Genomic DNA, 20,580 nt, shown 5'->3' on the forward strand with positions numbered 1-20,580 from the left:
AGACAGATAGATAGAAAGATAGATAGATGGTAGATGATAGATAGATAGATAGATAGATAGATAGATAGATAGATAATGATGATGATAGATAGATAGATAGATAGATAGATAGATAGATAGATAGATAGATAGATATAGCCAGATAGATAGCCAGTGGAAGTGATGATATTCCAGCTGAACTATTTAAAATTTTAAAAGATGATGCTGTTAAGGTGCTACACTCAATATGCTAGCAAGTTTGGAAAACTCAGCAGTGGCCAGAGGATTGGAGAAGATCAGTCTACATCCCAATCCCAAAGCACCATCTTAAAAAGCAAAGACATCACCTTGCCAACAAAGGTCCGTAGAGTTAAAGCTATGCTTTTCCCAGTAGTAATGTACAGAAGTAAGAGCTGGACCATAAAGAAGGCTGATTGCCGAAGAATTGATGCTTTTGAATTATGGTGCTGGAGGAGACTCTTGAGAGTCCCATGGACTGCAAGAAGATCAAACCTATCCATTCTTAAAGAAATCAGCCCTGAGTGCTCACTGGAAGGACAGATCCTGAAGTTGAGGCTCCAGTACCTTGGCCACCTCATGAGAAGGGAAGACTCCCTGGAAAAGACCCTGATGTTGGGAAAGATGGAGGGCACAAGGAGAAGGGGACGACAGAGGATGAGGTGGTTGGACAGTGTTCTCGAAGCTACCAACATGAGTTTGGCCAAACTGCGAGAGGCAGTGAAGGATAGGCATGCCTGGCATGCTCTGGTCCGTGGGGTCACGAAGAGTTGGACATGACTGAACAACTGAACAACAAAAGTTTTATTCTTATCATTATTACAATGCAGTCTTCCTGGTGATTCCTGCCCAGCAGATAAGGTAAAAGGCCAGAAACACAGAAGGTGACTGAGAGGTCGTTTCCCCTGATTCAGTTCTTTGGTCATGCCAACATAGTAATGGACTAAAATTAAGGCTTCACCAAGGGCATCATGGTAGCACATTCCCTTAAGAGGAGATTACTTTCCTTCAGAGTCCTTAAACGGGGCACCTGTATTGATGTTCGGCAACATGCAATTTTATTTAATGTGACCAATCAATGCACTAAAGGCCTGACAACCCAATTTTAAGCCTTAACTAGAGATGTAAAAAAAAAAAGGGGGGGAGACATTTAAGAATGAGTTTTCTCTGTCATCTCCTATAGTTAAGCTATCTTCTTCTGATCAATAGTTTAAATTATTTCAAAAAAGCAATAGTGACACGGAAGTGCCATTTGAAGAACATTTAAATGCAGGAGAATGGCCAGGAAAAAACTGCTACATGGAGATATATTTTTTTCCCTTCCACAAATTGTCCAAGGCTTATTTTATTCGCTTCAAATAAGAGGGGTTATATGCAGTAGGGAAAGACAATGACTGATTACGGGACTAATCCAGTAAGTGGAACACTGTGACAGGAGGAAATGCTGCAGGGAATGAAATAAAGTGCCAAAATCTTAGGCAGCCACAAATGACTTTTACAAGCACTTTGTCACCTGCAGACTGTTATGTCTAAGTTTCAGGAGTGAAGCCAGCCTTCACCAACCTGATAGACTTCAAATGTTTTGAACTACAACTCCCATCAGTCCCAGCCAGCTGGCTGAGGCTGATGGGAGTTGTAGTCCAAGACACTTAGAAGCCACCAGGTTAATGAAGGCTGTGTTTGGCAATAGAAATAACAAGTGCTTTCTCTGTAACTTTGCCTTCTGGGAGATCAGCAGCAGACATAACTGAAGCGTGTGTGATTCAGCTGAAAACATCCCTAAGAGACACTTAGCCCAAGAATAGTCTTGGCACCTGAGGCAGAAAATCAACATGGTTTTGTCATGATGATCAAGAAAGAATAATAAATACAAAACAGACTGTTTTCTGCTCCTCTAGTGATATCTCTGAGGTGGACTAACTCACCCTGTTTACCGGTAACAGCCAGCTCTGCAAATGGACCTGGGACTCCTCATTCCAGTTGCAGCCCAGTTAGCCAAATGTTGTGAAATAAAGGAATGAATCGACAGCCCTTGAGGAGCCCTGCATTACTTTCCTTGAAATGAACCGCTATTTCCCCCACCCTGGATTTTCTGGGTCATGGTGACATCAGGCATTGCATTGGGGGTTGGACTAAAGGACCCTCGAACTCTACAATGCTATGGCTGTATGATAACCGACAGGTGGTTGGTCCCACCCAGCCATCAACGGAGGAAATAAGAATCAGTCCCACTGGCTGGATCCAGTCCCCAAACCCTGATCTACTCCACAACATCAATCAGTCTGAGCAACAGAGAGTAGGGTGGGAGAAAGTTTCCATTTTGCCTCTTCGGTTGCCATTGTCACCATTCCTGTGGCACTGCCAACAAGGAGGCGAGGGACCAGAGAGTGTGTTTGGGACCTGTGGGCGGTGGGTATAGGGGGTTGGAAGATGTTGGAGATGGTTGAGGAGCCAGGACTTCTTTTTTTTATCCAAGCGAGCAAGAAAGTTTGGAGCTTTGAAAAGGCACATTTCATTTTAGATCTGGCTTTCCAGTATTCCCAAGTTTGATTCTGAGCCCAGGTTGGGAGAGCTTTGCTGCCATGCCTTCAGGCAACAACCACATGGGTTTATCCTGCTTACGGTGAGCAAGAGATAAGCTGATTTTGGCTTGGTAGGTCAGGAGTTGTGCAGGCTAGTTTTAGGCCCCTATCTGCACTTTACATTTAAAGCAGTATCATACTCCTTTAAACTGTCATGGCTTCCCCCAAAGAATCCTGGGAGCTGTAGTTTGTTAAGAGCACTGAGAGTGATTTGATGCCCCTATTCCCCTCACAGAGCTTCAGTTATCTGAGTAACAACCACTCCATTTTCCCAGGGAATTTTGAGTATTGTAGCTCTGCTACTCTTCACAGATTTCTTTGAGGGAAGCTATAACTGTCATAAGCGATACAATACTACAGATGGGGCCTGGTTGTAACAATGGAAAGAGATGGCACCAGTCCCAGAATAAATAAGGAAAGCACTTCAAAAATGCTGGATGTACTATGCACATTCACCTACAATGGAGAGATTTTTAATTGTTTTAAATGGTCATTTCGGTTTGCCTTTCCTGCCGCTAAAACAAGACGCCGTTTTGATGCAACTATAAAACAAGCAGCCTGGTTTTCATAATTTCCTTCTGACCAGCTATTTCATCATCATTATTGCAATGGTCAAGTTTCTTCAATCCCCTGACCATTGTACTTCATATAATGGCAACGCTGATTCAGCTATGCTAGCTCCATCATCATAGCCGACCCTGAATAAGCTTGCAAAATAAATCACAACCATTTGTGACGTCTGTAATTACTGCTGTGGCTGCTAATGCTTGGTTTTTCAAATGTGTAGTTGACTGCCCAACATGAAACTGTGGAAATGAATATGGTTATATACTATTTTTGCTTTGTTGCGGAGGCCAAATTTATGGTACTTTGTGTCTTCAAAACAGCTCAGTCAGGAAAGCATGAGACTCTCATTCGTTGGGTCTGAGCCTCACATTGTGTGAAAGATTCTTGCATTGTAGCAGGTGGGAGATCCTAAGCCTTCCAACGCTATAATTCTCATTCTTCTTACTTTTTTGGGTGACAAATGCAGCGGAGGCTGGTTCCTTAGGGTGAATGGGGTGCTGCCCCACCCACTTCAGTCTGCTCTCGCCAGCCCCCACTTCCCACCTTCTTACTGGGAACCAGTCCAGGGGGTAGCTCTACCTGCCACCTTCCTGCTCCTTAGTCTCATTGTGGCCCATGTAGACTTCAGCAGTGAGGAAGATGGGACAAACCATAATGTAAAGCCCTCAGTTAATTGCTCGTGAGTGACCAGCCGAACTCCGTAGCTTCCTTTTAATGGTTTCATTGTGCAAAACTATTTACAGTGCAGAGCTAACAAATCACGTCTGTCTCATCCACCAGCAGAATCCGGGAGTGCCCCTTTCCGGTTTCTCCCCCAGCATAAGAGTCCAGGGATACGAAATCCCCTCCTTCTTTCCCTACGTGGCACCCCTCTGCGCAATTGGAGGGGGGGCGGAAGTGGCGGGCCTCCCTCTGTGCCAGTGGGCTGTGAGGTCTCTCTAAAATCCCCAGAAACTTGGCTGCCAGTTCCCTGAACCTCCTCCCCTTCCCCATTTGAGGCATCGCTGCTGCTCCCGCTGGAAGAGGAAGTGCTGCTTCTCAGGTGTTGCTGAGGGTCTCTGTAGCATCCCGAAAGCCCTTGCACCACCCTGCGCTGAGCCGGAGACAGTTCCCTGACACATAACTAGTTGGCTCTGTCTGTCCAAATGAGCACCAGCCACTACTGAGTAAATGGGGAGTGACAGTAGAAGCAGCAGCAGTCCTCTTTCCTGCACTGCCACACCCATAGCTGTCAACTTTCCCCTTTTCTTGCGAGGAATCCTATTCGGAATAAAGGAATTTCCCTTTTTAAAAAAGGGAAAAGTTGACAGCTATTCCATTCGGTATGGTTTAAAAATTGGGGTTTTGTTTGGGTGAAGTTCCTTGGTCCTTCTCTATGCAAACCTGCGCTCTATTATGGGTAGTTTCTGCAGCACAGCACACTAGAATGTGATGCTACCTTTCGTATTCTCTAGGACTAATGTCATGTTTCCCTTTCCCAAAGGTTGCGGAACAGCTAATGACTATCGCATACGAGAGTGGAGTAAACCTGTTTGACACAGCAGAGGTGTATGCAGCTGGAAAGTAAGTATCTGTGCTTACTTTGTTGGATCCAGTTAAAGAAACTAACTTGCAGCTCTGCTGCAGCACCTGGCCAGAACAGAAGACTTTAGCAAACATGCATTAGTAACAAGGGGCATTAGGGAAAAAATGGCCCTATGGCTGTCTGGTACTAATCTCTACCATGTGTTGATGTGCTAATTTCTCAACTGAATATTTCAGTTGTGTTCTGGGTTGTTGTTGTTTTTAAAAAATTATTCCATCATACATAAAATATTGTTATGAATTGCAGGTGCTAAACACCCTTAAATCCCTGTGTCCAGTAGGTGTTAGAATTTAATTAAGTCCATGAGTGCTAAAACATAGCTAGACCCTGTGTATTAGACTCATGTGTATTAGGCCAGACCCATGTGTATTTAATCTGTGTAGTAGACACTTTTAAATCATGTGATCAACATGTGTCAAGAGCTAATTAAGCCAAGATGGTTCCTCCTGTGATGTGTCAAAAACTCCCATCATCCCTGACCACTGGCTATGCTAGCTGAGGCTGATGGGAGTTGAAGTCCAACAATATCTGGAGGTTCTCCATCCCAGATTTAGAAGATGACTACCAAGTGGCATCAAGACTAGCTATTGCTGGTGATCCTTCAAGCTCAGAAGTGCCTATACATACAGCGGGGAGCAGATGGATTATTTCAAAGCAGCATCAATACTGACTTGCAATGAAATTGTGCAAATCACTCAAGCACTGATATTGTGAATGAATGAACAACTGAATGCAATAAATAGACCTGTAACAGTTAGCATAAAACGATAAACGGGTGTGATACCATACTGTTATGTCCAAAAACATTTCTTCCAAATGGTGCATCTGGGCTTTTTTATTCCTCCCACAGGGCCGAGGTGATTTTGGGAAGCATAATAAAAAAGAAATGCTGGAGGTAATGTAAAGATTTAAGCATTCAATTCTTGGTATGCAATGGTAGAATTGGGAGTACTAAATCAGGACTCACAGAGCTACTCTGAATCTTGGGCCTTTGCTTTACAAAGGCTTGACAAACCCAGGGCCGGCGCGTCCATTTAGGCGAACTAGGCAATTGCCTAGGGCGCCAAAATCGAGGGGGCGCTGGCCAGGCTTGGGCGGGATGGGCTAGCCAGCCCTGTCTCGTCCGTTGGGGCTGGTGGCGTGGCGTGCCAGGGTGCCGGCCCCCCCCAGGGGTGCCCCCGCGAGCCCACCGGCATACCGGGCGCCCCCTCCTCAACCCGCCTCCACGGGCGGGCGCTCGCACACCAGCGGCACAGCCGCTGCCACCTATGCTGCCCCCGGGCGGGCTGCAAGCCGGCCGCCCAGCCCCGTCTCTGAGCGCAGCGAGCGGGGGGAGCCGCGCGGCCCCGCCGGCGGCCTTCCCCTGCCCCCATGGGCGGTCGGGTGCTTGTGGGGCGGGCGGCGGGGCAGGCGGGGCGGTTCCGCCTCGGCAGGTGAAGTCCCATGAGGGGATTTAGAAGGGAGCCGTCACCTTCTCGGGGTCGGGGGTGAGAAAGAAACAGGCCACCTATGACGAGGCCTTTTAGCCCTGCCGGAGCGGGGACGGGGCTGGTCCCTGGTCGCTACTGGGAGCTTGAAGAGGGAATAAGCAGATGCAAAAAGTCTAGAGCTGTCAACACCTTGCCTCACCACCACCCCCACCTCCCGCTAAAGCAGGCTTTGGCGGGGGGGGGGGGCGCCAGAAGGTGGTTCACATAGAGCGCAAGAAGCCCTAGTGCCGGTCCTGGGCGAACCTGCCCACAAATCAGACCAACACTAGCCTAGTATTCTTCTACTTTTCAGGCTGCTTAACCTCCTCCAAGTTGCTCTTTGCTGGTGTTATGTGGAAGAAGCGGCCGGCCTGGGAATGACTAGGGCAAAGGCAATAATGCCTGGTCCAAATCTGAATTAAGAAAAATAAGGAACTAGCTGCATTCTAAACCAGTAATGTGTACACACCCTTTGTGTGTGTGGATCACAGTGCCAACATTCTGTCAGGTTCTGTATCGATCTTGCTCTATAACTGCACAGTTTTGATGGAAGAGTTTTTTATGATGTAAGAGCTATTGCTGTTTCCCTTTCGTCTTTATGGGTGAATTTTAGGCATGGCTGTATTAGGAAGGATGCAGTTGGAAAAAACATAATGGCCTGTTTTTCAATTTTTATGTGTTCTATTTGTTTAGGAGGTCAAGTCTGGTCATTACAACAAAACTCTACTGGGGAGGAAAGTAAGTTTCCTTTTAATCATTGTGTTGTAGAAAACATTTGTTATTAAAAGTAAAAAAAAAATGTATTGCATGGCTTTGTACCATCAAAATGCATTTAGGTTGGTGTAACCTCAAAGATAATTTGCTTTCTTTGAAGAGCTGTCAATTTTTAAACCTGAGAGCGGAGTTATCCTAGGTAGCTTTCAGACTATGCGTTTCTTGAGCCGTCATCCTAATTAGGAACCATTGCCTGTTTAAGTGGCTATTTAATGGGCATCCATTCTGATTCACAAGTGTGCTAGCTCACATTTGTAACTACATTTCCCCATCACTTTCTTAGCTTCTTCATACCACTTGTTATATCAAGGTTGGGCAGTACTATCTTTCTAGAAAAAGAGGGGCCAGAACTCACGATGAAGACCTCCCTTGTTCTCTTAGAATGATAATGGCGCCCACCTGAGAGGTGCCGGAACTGAGTTCTGGAGAGTTTCAGCTGGGGGAAAAATCCCTGGGGAGGGAAACCTGTGACCCTGCAGATGTGGTTGGGCCAGCTCCCAACATCCCTGGCTATGTTTGCCCAACAACGTCTGGAGGTTCCCCACCCTTGTGCTAAGTAATGTTTAGCATTTGCCAAGATAATTATGGGGGAAGGTCAGCAGGCAAAAGGGCGAAGTACTAAACTTTTCTTATCGCCACCCAATTCTCTCCTTCAAATGACCCCAAATGAAACTTTAGGGAGCAGTGGGAGCAACTGACCCCAGGCCTTGCTGTCAGAAAGTTTTTCCAGTTGTTTAGTCAGAATCTCCTTTCTTGCAACCTGAAGCCATTGGTTCGAGTCCTACCCTCCAGAGCAGGAGAAAACAAGCTTGTTCCCTCCTCCATGTGACACTGACAGCCCTTAAGATAATCTGAAGATGGCTATCATATCTCCTCTCAGTCTCCTCTTTTCCAGGCTAAACATACCCAGCTTCTTCAAGGTTTAAGGTGCTGGTTTTGACCTTTAAAGCCCTATGCAGCCTAGGACCCTCGTACTTACGGGACCGCCTTTCCTGGTATGTCCCGCAAAGGACCTTAAGGTCCACGAAAAATAATAGCTTAAGGATCCCGGGCCTTAAAGAAGCCAGATTATTCTCCACCAGGTCCAGGGCCTTTTCAGTGATGGCTCCAACCTGGTGGAATGCCATGAGACTAGGGCCCTCCAGGACTTGATCTCCTTCCGCAGGGCCTGTAAGACAGAGCTATTCCGCCTGACCCTTCTTTCCTTTTCCCTTCCTCTTTTTCTATGGAGAAACCCTACTGAGACCCCACATTAATTTTCTTCCCTGGTTTCCTTGCTGGCCCTAGCAAGACTAATCTGGCCAGTTGGCCTTGGTGATGCCACATTTATGTTGTATTTATGCTGTTTATAAGCTGTTTTAAAAGTTGTTTTTCATCAGTGTTTTATGTCTGTTGTTAGCCACCCTGAGCCCGGTTTTGATCAGGAAGGGTGGGGTATAAAATATTATTATTATTATTATTATTAAGCACTCCTCATAAGGCTTAGTTTCCAAACCCTTGATCATCTTGGTTGCCCTCCTCTGCACACGTTCCAGCTTGTCAACATCCCTCTTAAATTGTGGTGCCCAGAATTGGACACGGTATTCCAGGTGTGGTCTGACTAAGGCAGAATAGAGTGGCACTAGAATCATAGAATCATAGTGATCTGGACACTGTACTTCTGTTGATGCGGCCTAGAATAGTACTAGCCTTTTTTGCTGCTGCATCACACTGTTGACTCATGTTAAGTTGGTGGTCTACCAAGACCCCTAGATCCTTTTCACATGTACTGCTAGTAAGCCAGGTGTCCCCATCCTATATCTGTGCATCTGGTTCTTCCTGCCTAAGTGCAGAACCTTACATTTGCCCCTACTGAAATTCATTTTCTTAGCTTGCGCCCAGTTCTCCAATCTGTTATGGTCATTTTGAATCCTGATTCTGCCTTCTGCAGCATTAGCTACCCCTCACAGTTTGGTGTCCTCTGCAAATTTGATGAGCATCCCCTCAATTCCTTCATCCAAGCCATTTATAAAACGTTTTAACTGCTGTTTTAACACGATAGTGTTTTATTGCAATTGTGTTATTCCCCCCTTTTCTTTTTTTAATGTAAGCCAACTTGAGAGGGCTTTTCCCTATGAGGTAGCCTAGAAAGATTTAAATTACATGCATGCATACATACATACATACATGAAATTGCAATTCTCCGCACAGTTAGGCTGCTTAACAGACCATTTGAATCAATTTCAGCAGTCTAAATGGGTGCAGGATTGCAGGCATAATAAAGATACGGTATATATAAATAGCATCTCACTCATTCCTCCAAACTCAGTTTAAAAAGTGTGCATACTGCATAATGTTCACCAGTAAGGAGGAAATAATATTCAGCCTTTGCCAAAAATGGCAGCATTTTATTTAATGCCAGAAAGTTAAAAATATCTGCCTGACCCCTGAGATATAAGCTCAGATCACTCCCTGTAGCGAGACCAGATCAAAAGGACCATATTGTTTAAAATAAAATGTGACCACCTCTCTCTCTCTCTCCCCATGTTGGCCTAAATGGAAAGGGGGGGGGGAATCTTTCTCCCTGTTCACAGGATCTCTGTACAAATCTTGCTGGCTAAAATTACTTGGAACGCCCTCCAATCAGATGTCAAAGAAATAAACAACTATATGACATTTAGAAGACATCTGAAGGCAGCCCTATTTAGGGAAGTTTTTAATGACTGATGTTTTAATGTATTTTTAATCTTTTGTTGGAAGCCGCCCAGAGTGGCTGGGTAGAAATAAATTATTATTATTATTATTATTATTATTATTATTATTATTACTTCTGTTGTGCCCAACCCACCCTTTGAACTGTAGGCAAAATTATTCAAAGTTGAATAGGCTTTAAAAAAAAATTAAGTCATTTAAAATAAAAACACTTCATCTGACAGACAGAGTGAGGCAACTGATTTTAGGTGTCATAAAAGGGAAGGAAACAGTTACGGTATTTAATGTTTTGTTATTGTATTTTTTTTACTGGCAGAGAGGGGTGCAGTGCTTGTGTGATTTTGCTGCCTTCAATGAGAAAATAATTTAAGAACATAAGAACAGGCCAACGGACCACCCCCCCCTCTAGTGCTTGAAGTCCATAGGTTCCGGTGAAGCGAAAACTAAAAATTCAAATCATACTTCTTAGATTGCAGTCCACAAACAAGGCTGTTCCTGTCTATCTTCCAGCTGCAGCATGCAGGCTGGGGAAGAAAATGAACACAAGCGCGCGCACACACACACACACACAAAATCAAAAGCATGCTGATGAAGCCAAAAAAATATTTTTGCACTCTTAAAATGGCCATTTCAGGAACTGAGGACCCTCTGGGGATCGGGTAGCCATTGCCTTCTTTCCTGCTGCTCAGATGAGAGTTTAATCAGAATCCAGCTCCTTTCATAGCATGTCCTTGCTACGTAGGGGAGGAAATGGTCTCTTTGATACATAGGAATCTAATCCTGGATAATTAGCATGAAGATTTCCTTCTGGTGAATTAAGCTAAAATGCAGACTTTGAATGTAGCCTACATGCCAAACATCTTTGAACTCCTTCCTATTAAGTAAGTGTGTCTGGCTGCTTTCCAGTTTGCAATTTTAGCTGCAGTATAACTTTCCACGGACTTCCGAAACTGGGGGTGCGTGTGTTCAGAAACCCCTGTGTGTCTTACTGTCAACACTCAGGCTCTTATTACGGACAGCAGAGTTGAAGGAGAAGAAAAGCAACACTGAAACCTGTGGTCCAGTGGCGTAGCAAGGGAGGTGCGATGGGGGTGGGGTGGCCCGTGTTCCAGGGGAGGGGGGTGACACTCGGCAGCCCCTCCCGCTTTCCCCAAGCCGAGCCCCGCCCCCGACCCCCGTCTGTGCTACTTTACGGACAGACGGGGCAGCCCCACAAGCCACCGTTCGCTTGGCGGCTCACTCATTCACCGCGGGAGCAGCAGTGCCAGCCCAGATGGAATGCACATGTGTGGCATTTCCGCACATGCGCAGTCCATCCTGACGTGTATCGTGACGTCAGGACCCCCCACCCCCAGGTGGCCAAGAGGCTTCCTCCTCCCCTGCTGTGGTCATTGGTTTTGTTTGTTTTTTAAGAACTAACACTGAAAGAGAATTTTTGGTATTGCAGGGAGCTGCATCACAAATTGGAGTTATTTGACTTCGTTCAGATTTCTGTTTGAAAAGGCTTTTTTAAAAGGAAGTTGGAAATGGTCTTTCTAATTGAACCAAGAGGCTTTGGGTTGGTTTTATGTGCGTGAACACACACACACACACACACACACAGAGAGAGAGAGAGGTTTTGTTATTGGATCACTACTGCTTGTGCATTATTATATGCTGTGTACAAATAGGGAGTGTTGCTGTTTCAGCTTTCAAAACACCCAGGCCATTTAGGTAGGGTTGCCATATTTTGAAGAGCAAAAAAAGAGAGAATGCTATGACGGCCATTCAAAGCAAATAAATGGAATTTGTCCCAAATTTTAACCCTGAAAAAGAGGACATGTCTGTGGGACAGAGGACACACGGCAACCCTAATTTAGGGAGCCTTCTCTGCTTAAGAATTTTAACCTATCAGCCCAGAGAGAATCCACATTGCAACTGGACTGGTCTATTTAAATTCTCTGCCCTGGCAAACTACCGTATGTAGTGATACAGATAGATAACTATGAAAGACCAGATCCGGATTGTGAATTGTAAAAGCACTTATGTAGAATTATTCATGTATTGCTGAAGCCAAAGTTAAAATCTTATTATTATTATTTTTAAAGCAGGTTGATATAGCAATGTGTGATAATTGTTTTTGGATACCAGTTCAATATAGCCAGTTGTTTGCTTTAACCAAGGGTATTAGCTATTAGCGAAATGTCCTATGAGACTATTTTTGACGCAGCAGAATCCCGTTTGTAAGTCAAAGGGTATGGAACAACAATGCTCACATGAAAATGTATGCCTTTTCTCCTTGCAGAGCTGAAACAGAAAGAGGACTCTCAAGAAAACACATTATTGAAGGTATATAAGTATGAATAAAAAATATTTGGTGTGCATGTGATAATGTGTTATTATGGTAAAGTGCTTCCCATACATTTGGCCAGTGCTTTTTTTGGGAGGATGGTGCAGGGGTACGCATACCCCTAAACATTTTCTGAATCTAAGTTTGGCTTCATTGAGGGGCAGTATTTCAATATGAGTAGGAAAATGAGAGTACCCCTAAACATTTTTTTTAGAAAAAAGCACTGCATTTGGCATAATATTGCAATAGCCTTGGGTTCTTCCCAGCTCAGTTATACTCAGAGTAGACCTACTGAAAGGAGTGGACTTAAGTTAACGTACCCTCCAACATTTCTCCAATGAAAATAGGGGCGTCCTAAGGAAAAGCGGGACATTCCGGGATCAAATCAGAAACCGGGGTGGTTTCTGTAAATCCGGGACTGTCCCTCGAAAATAGGGACACTTAGAGGATCTGAGTTAATTATGTCCATTAATTTCAATGAATCTGAGTAGTTGGCAACAGCCCACCAATGTTGCCATTCCTGCACTGCTTTTCAGTTGCTTGCAAGTAAAGAGCTGAAGCTAAGGATTAGTGGCTTAAGATGTACTGAGTCCATGTTTAAGACCAGATTTGTGCTTAGGGCAGGGTGCACCTAGTGAGCCCTGCCTGTGGAAGCCATGCGTAAGGGCAATGGGACTTTCCCCCCTCTCCTACCCCATGCAACCCCCAATGGCTTGGAGAGAACCCCCAGAACATTGGATGGGTGAGGAGAAGGGGAGATTGCTCCATCTGGCAAGCCAAAACACTTGTCCGGATGGAACAATCACTTTGCCAGTAATGTGTACAAAAATACTTATAGTAAGGCAAACTGTGTATTAAAATGCATATATACCATACATTTCCATGTCTAAGATGAGGGTTTTTTTTTACTCAAAAAGAATATTAAAAATCGGGGTTCATCTTATACATGGATAGCGCAGAGGGGGGAGGGGCGATTTGTTTCAGCCGCGAGCAGCAGCTTGTCACTGGTGATTGGGTGGGTGCTTGGTGTCTGAGGCTAGGGCTGCTTAGGATTGGCTGTTGCTGTGGCAGTTTGGTGGGTGATTGGTGTTATGTACTGAGTTGAATAGGATCCAAACTGCAGCAGTCTGACTGGTCCCAGAACAATAGGATTGAGATTGCAGCAGTCTGATTGGTCCGCAGGAGCCACCCAATCCAGCTCCAGGTAGAAGTGAATCTGCACTCTGATTGGCATACAGGAGTATCCCGGAATTAGCCAATCACGTGGGGCCCATTGTGTAAATAGTGTATATAAAGCAAACGTTTTGGGGGAACTACATTCCTCACTACTATGAGCTGAATAAAGAGCATGAAATTCACACTCTACTCCGAGTATCTTTCACTGGCGACGAAGGTGGGATCCCGCTGAGCTGACTGCCACCCACAGCACCGCAGCAACGCCACCTGCCACACAGCTGCCTCGCACCGTGTATCCAGGCTTCAGCTCTGGGTCCCAAGGAACTCAAGATGGCAACGGACAGCAGCTTCTCGCCGTTCAACCCAGCATCAGGAGACTGGGAAGGATACGCCACCCATTTCACCTTTCTTCTAGAAGCTAAAGGGGTCACCAACGATGCCAAGAAGAGGGCGATATTCTTTAGCGTCTGCGGAGAGGAGACATTCGAAATCGCCCGGGGCACCGGAACCAGAGCCACGACAGAGCGAGCTGGTTGCGCCAGACCAAACAGCCCCATCACAACCAGCAGCCTTGGAACACGAGCCAGAACCAGAACCCCTGACCAGGCCGCAACGCACACGTAGGCGACCAGCCCAGGCCGCAACGCACACGTAGGCGACCAGCGTACCTTGAGGACTATGGATGCAACCTCCCAGGCAGGACTGGAACTTAGAGGGGAGGGGTGTTATGTACTGAGTTGAATAGGATCCAAACTGCAGCAGGCTGATTGGTCCTAGAACAATAGGATTGAGATTGCAGCAGTCTGACTGGTCCCAGAACAATAGCAAACGTTTTGGGGGAACTACATTCCTCACTACTATGAGCTGAATAAAGAGCATGAAATTCACACTCGACTCCGAGTATCTTTCAATTGGCGTCTGCGGCAAGGGCTCTTTCTGATTTGCTTCTGCTGCGACAATTGGGCGGGCAATTGCTGGCGGCGAGCGGGCAGACGCCTGTTTGCTTTGTTGACGCGTGACTCTCAGCGTTTGTGAGTCAGCTGAGTGATTATTGGCAACAACTATTAAAGCACCCCAATTCAGGGCACCCCTAAAAAAAATGCTCAACAGCTCTGGGCCATCTCCCCCCATTTTCTTAAATTGTAGTCTCCCAAAATAGGGGGTGTGTTATACACGGAAAAATACAGTAAGTAAGAATAGCATGCATGCGTTGCATTGGGGGAAATGCGCAGTTCAAAAATATGCATATTAGGTAAAATTGCATACAAAAATGTACATACTGAGAGAATTTTGCGCTAAAAAGCTGGTGAATTTTCTGGAGGACCTTTTTCACTTAAAATAATAATAATCACAAACTGACGTAGGAATGAAGAAGAACTGAACTTTAGACTTGGAAATCAAAATTCACAGGGGTTTGCTCATCCCTGCTGCAGGGATACCTGTTTGCAATCTGCCTTCGGCAGCATTGAACCAGGTTGGAAATCATGACTGTATACTGTATTAGAGTGCCAGATTCACCTCCAGATTTTAAATCCTATTGGTTCGCTGAGTGGCAGGGCTTAATTCCATGGAACAATATACCAGTGCAGTCTTGCAGGGAGAGGCGGAGTATGCAAAATAATTCACTCTGACACGATTTTGATTAGATGTACTGTGAAACAAAATCTGCGCTATCAGCTTTGTCCCCCGAGGCTACAGTTTGACAAGCGCAGAAGGATACTGTGGTTAAATGCTTGTCGACTCCAATCCAAGTTTCAGTGTAATTATGATTTTTTTATAAAAAAAAATTAAAAATGTGGAAGGCCATGAATTCTGTATAAACTCATGCTTTGGTTGTTTTTAATAGACAGCATAACGTCACCAATCTCTGCAACAGATTTAAAGATGGTTCAAGCCCATGATATTTTTGAGTCATCAGATTCTTTGTCATGGGTTCCGCACGTCGTCTTCTCTCTTTTATTCTCTCTTTCTAATGCTTCCCTATTTTACTTCTAGGATTAAAAGGCTCTCTCCAGAGGCTGCAGCTTGAGTATGTGGACGTCGTCTTTGCAAATCGACCAGACAACAATACCCCAATGGAAGGTCAGTGAGAGATTTAATAAAAGTTTTTGCTTGGCTGGCCACAGCTCAGGAGCTTATACCAATCATGCCCCAATAGAAAAATGGCTCTCCTCAAGTATTCATGTGAGGGAAATTGCTTGAAAAACATCTCAATCTTAATCTCTTGGAGTCTTTCACATTTCCATTCTTGAGAAAGTTGTGTGTGGATTCAGCTCTGTGGAAGAATATGTTAACTGTGTTTTATAACCCCAGGGCCAGATTATTAATATCCCCACAGCAACTTTGATGCCATCCACTCCCTGTATGTAAATATTTCTTTTTCCTGACATAGTCAAACAAATTAAAGTTGGCTGCAGGGGTTTGTATGGGTTTTCACAATTTCTTTTCAGCCTCAGTCTCCAACTATGGAAATAAAATGTTACAGAGATTGTGGTCACAATAAAAACTATAGAAAACCAGTGTTGTTTACACGGGAGTAAATTATTTTGATGTATCTTACCATTGCTCGCTCAGAGGGAAAATAAGCCTTTAAAATAAAGCTTTTTGCCAATGTGGCTTCTGCTGGTTTGCTAGATCTCATGACCAGGCTGAATGGAGTTTGAAATCGGAGCAAGTCTCCTTCTGCCACACCCTAAAAACACCACTTTTAAGGGATTTACCCCAGCCTTGGCTGAGTCCCAGCTGAACTGGCTGAGCTAGGATAGAGGACTTACACCAGAGTTATCTCCATCTCAGCCAGGATAAATGACTTCAGTCAGTGTACCTCTGCTGAGCCCAGGCTCAGCTGGAGAACTCCTTACTCCAAACACATAATCTGTGACATGGCCTTTTGTTTCCCCCCAAATACACAGATCAGGAACAATTTCCCTACATGTAGATTAATCTCTGCGTAGATGAATTTTTAAGATGTTGCAAAGCAAAACGATGCAGCCCTTTAGTGTAAATTGGAACGGATGCCAATATCAATTTCTGAAAGGCTGCTTTGATGTGATGCTTGCTGACAATGCCCTACGGTTGTAGGGTTGAGAGTTTTCACTGGAGACTGAGTCTAGTGCAAATTTGCCCGCAGTTGATGGGGTCACGGAGCATAACATGTCTTGTATCTTGGAGGGAGACATAACCTTTTTGCTCAGTCAGTTATAATATATAGAAATATAAAAACAGGCCTGCAATCTTGCACATAGCTAAAAACCTCTTAAAGCCCAGTAACCTACTAACTATAAAGATAATTGAAGTCAATGGGATTTGAGACGCCTAACCTTGTACAGGATTGCAATCATGGTACATATAACATTAAGTTGTTACATATAACATTAAGTTGTGTGTGTGTGTGTGTGTGAGAGAGAGAGAGAGAGAGAGAGAGAGAGAGAGAGAGAGAGAGAGAGAAAAGAAGAAGAAGAAGAAGAAGAAGAAGAAGAAGAAGAAGAAGAAGAAGAAGAAGAAGAAGAAGAAGAAGAAGAAGCAGCAGCAGCAGCATGGAGTTTGCTGCCCCGGCTCTTGTTAGCTAGAGAAGTACCAGGCTGCCTTCTTGCGATTCCCATTTTTGACGAGTTCTAGTTTCTGACGGCTATGTGCATCTGTACCAATACCCCTCTCAGCTGTTAGCATTCTGCTTTGTCTGTTTTGACCCTGGATGTTCTGTGCCATCTGCTTCATGCTTTTTCAAGCATCTCCTGTTGTAAGCTTCCCACTTTGAACTGTGAGCACCTGTTTTTCTTAAGAGAAATGTGCCACATCAAAGGATTGAGGCAGCATAACTTAAAGGGCCCATAAACATCCTGCGATTCTACACACACTAAGAGCGGAGAAAATCCTGTGTGGCAAAAAGGTGGGTTTTTGCAGCTTTGACAGGCGGGTTGGAGAAAGGTAGCCTTTATCTCCCTTCTACAGCCATAAGCTAAAGGCTGTTTTGGAGCATAAAAACTAGGAAGGCTGATGCAACAGCCCCACCAGTTCTACCTCACAAGAAAGGAAGGGAATGGGGGCTTCCTGTGTGTCCTGCTTTTGAGGAAAAGTATTACACATTGGCTCCACTGGTGAAAGGCACAGTTTGTGCTGCTGTAACTGAAGCTAATCCATACTATAAATGGCTTCAGCCCAGTATTTATTATTATTATTATTATTATTATTATTATTATTATTATTATTTATACCCGTTCAGCCTGGGCACTGAGGTCCAACTCTGAGGGCCTTCTGGCGGTTCCCTCACTGCGAGAAGTGAAGTTACAGGGAACCAGGCAGAGGGTCTTCTGGCAGTGGCACCCGCCCTGTGTAATGCCCTCCCATCTGATGTCAAGGAAATAAACAATTATCTGACTTTTAGAAGACATCTGAAGGCAACCCTGTTTAGGGAAGTTTTTAATGTCTGATCTTTTATCGCTTCCTATTATTATTATTAATTTCCCCACTCAGCATTGGTGTGTGGCCCCTGAAATTCACCCAGAAGGTAATATGCCCCCCAGACTGAAAAAGGATCCCCACGGCTGCTAAACACACTTACCAGAGAGTAAGTCCTACTGAACTCACTGGGGCTAAACTTCTAAATAGACAAAAGTGCAAAGGGTTGTGCTGCAAGATTTATTTCGTCCGGTGACGCCCCTGATACAGCCTCTGTAGTGACTGCTCAGGCAGCATCACCCTCCTTATCTTCTGCCTCAAGCCACAGGGCTGCAGCACCTTTTTGAAGCCTCCCTCCCTGTTTGCTTCTGCAGATGTACAGGCAATTGCCCAGCCTCTCCGTTGCACTAACACACAAGCAGTAAAAGCCCTTTCGTGACTTATCCCATTAATCCTCAGCAGGGATAAATACACATCAGAGAGCAGATGATCGAGGAGGGAGGTTTGTCAGCTCCGTCTACACATTTTTGCAGCTCCCCCTCTTGGTTATAGTGACAAGTATTTACGCTTCCACTAAGTGCTTCCACTTGAGGCACTGAAGACAATTTGAAATATTGCCAGCAGAATGGCAGCACCTCTGACAGCCATCTGTGCAACCCAGAAGGTGAGAAGAAGAAGAAGAGGAGGAGGAGGAGGAGGAGGAGGAGGAGGAGGAGGAGGAGTTTGGATTTGATACCCCGCTTTATCACTACCCGAAGGGGTCTCAAAGCGGCTAACATTCTCCTTTCCCTTCCTCCCCCACAACAAACACTCTGTGAGGTGAATGGGGCTGAGAGACTTCAAAGAAGTGTGACTAGCCCAAGGTCACCCATCAGCTGCAAGTGGAGGAGTGTAGACACGAACCCAGTTCCCCAGATTACGAGTCTACCGCTCTTAACCACTACACCAGAGGCTGTTGGTGCAATCCTATACATGTCGACCCAGAAGTAAATCTCATTGTCACATGGAGCTTCATCCCAGGTAACTAGGTGTAGGATTTCAGCCTTAGGGACATTTATTTCCTACAGTCCCTCTTCATGGTTCACCTAGTAAGCTGTCCCTACCGTTGGACAATCTGTACAATGTATGGCATCAGCAGAACTTGCACTGTCTTTGCTGCTTGCTGCCAGCCACTCAGCTCTTTCTCCTTAGCGGATGATCCTGACCTTTCCCAGCAGCCTTCACGGCTGTTCCACAAGTCAACACCACACTTCTTTACTTGCCGCTTTTGCACAAAGTGAAATACAAGTAAACAAGACTGGGGAACTGAGGAGAGGGAAGCTACATTTACATGGACAGTAGACTGGCTAGAAAGGATATGTTTTGGAGGGAACAATCTCAAGCAGTCACAAAGCTGCCTTTTGGTGGGAACCAATAAGAATGAGGATCCAAATGCAGCAACTTGAATGAACCAATTGTACTGTAGCTGTTCCTTCTGGAACAGGAAGGCAGTTACTTTCCCCTAATGTGAATACAGACAGTAGTAATACAGATATGATAACCCTTGAATCAATACACAACAACTTCTACTTTTAACTATGACGACTCTACCCATGAAAAAGAGGATGTGCCCTGAGAAAAGAGGGCATATGACAATCTACCCGTGGATCCAAATCTATCTTCTGCACATCCTGCTTCAGGAACAGCAACAATCTGAAGGGGTAGTGGAATAGGAAGGAGGTTTGCCTTCAAGCTTTTGATCCTTCCTCAATCCTACTCTTCCTTCTTCAGGCTTGATTTATTGCCAAGCACCACTTGGTCCACCCTCTCACCATCTCCTCCCATTCTCTGCTGCCTCATGTCGTCCCCCCTATGGGCATATCTGAGGGGTTAATATGTGAAGAAGGTGCATCGGTGTGCATTGGTGGCTGCAGCAGCGAAATAAGTCAATCTCTGGGTGAAGGAAGAATAATGGATACCGCACTTCATTGTTCACATTCTAGACTGACAGGGAATTAAGCAGTTCGTGGGAGGCTGCACACACGCACATGCGCGCGCACGCGGCAGATAGACAAGAGAAAACAAAGAGCTCCACATGGTGTTTGTGATAATTACATCCCTTGCACCGCTGTCCTTTGGAAATACTCTCGCTGTGCGGCTGTTCGTGTGATTTGAGTGTCACACAGAAAGGAGCGTTGCTATGATTCGCTGGCAAGAGAGAGGGAGCTTCTGTGCAAGTTCAATATCCATGGAACTGTAATTGACAGAGTTGACAGGGGGAGGAAGCTAAGCTATTTTAGCCCATTTACAACAGTAGTCGAGGACCTGGGACAGCTCAGTTGGTAGAGCAGGAGATTCTTAAATCTCAGGGTCGTGGGTTTGAGCCCCACGTTGGGCAAAAGATTCCTGCATTGTGGGACCCTTGTGGTCACTTCCAGCTTTAAAATTCTATTCCATTATCTATGTTACCTATCACAAATGGCATTAAAGATGCCGAGGAGAATAACACTCTAACATATTGTTATGAGTTTGGGGCCGGGGGGGGGAGCTTTCTATATCTTCTGTGTGAGACCCTTCTAACCCCCTGGATCCATCAAATGTTAAGATATAAGCCAGGCTAGCTTCATGTGTTGGTGATAGCCTGGGTGATGGGCCATTAAGAGAAACCAAGGGACTCTGTGTGAGATGGCAAGTGGCTGGGGTCCCTCCCAGCTTGTGGTTAGTTAGAAGGACAAAGTTCTTTGGAGTTTTAGAGCAGAAGTTAGCAGTGATGTGGCCTACAAATAAAGCAGCAAACTGGAGAGAGAGTCAGAGCAGCATTTGAGAGCAATGTTTGATTTCTGTTTGAATCCAAGGCTGCGGGAATGGGCGAAACTAGACCCTTTTGGTGGTGTTAGTGCTGTGGACCCTTCCATTGTAGTTTCAGGTTGTATATACTGTATGTGTAAATAAACCATATATCATAAAGACACCACAGTCTCTGGTGTAACTCTTTCCAAAAGGGAACAGGAACCCTGGGTGAGCACCTGGAAT

General features: G+C 45.1%; 1 protein-coding gene across 1 annotated transcript in view; it reads left to right on the forward strand.

Annotated features, from left to right (window-relative positions):
- The window catches only part of KCNAB1 (potassium voltage-gated channel subfamily A member regulatory beta subunit 1), a 151,948-nt gene that overhangs the window by 112,043 nt on the left and 19,325 nt on the right, over positions 1-20,580 (forward strand). The window contains 5 exon segments of the mRNA XM_033150493.1: positions 4,630-4,709; positions 5,582-5,626; positions 6,894-6,938; positions 11,950-11,993; positions 15,166-15,252. Of these exon segments, the coding sequence (XP_033006384.1) occupies positions 4,630-4,709; positions 5,582-5,626; positions 6,894-6,938; positions 11,950-11,993; positions 15,166-15,252 (301 nt within the window).

This window comes from Lacerta agilis, chromosome 5 (genome assembly GCF_009819535.1).
Source record: "Lacerta agilis isolate rLacAgi1 chromosome 5, rLacAgi1.pri, whole genome shotgun sequence".
NCBI classification, from domain to species: Eukaryota; Metazoa; Chordata; class Lepidosauria; order Squamata; family Lacertidae; genus Lacerta; species Lacerta agilis.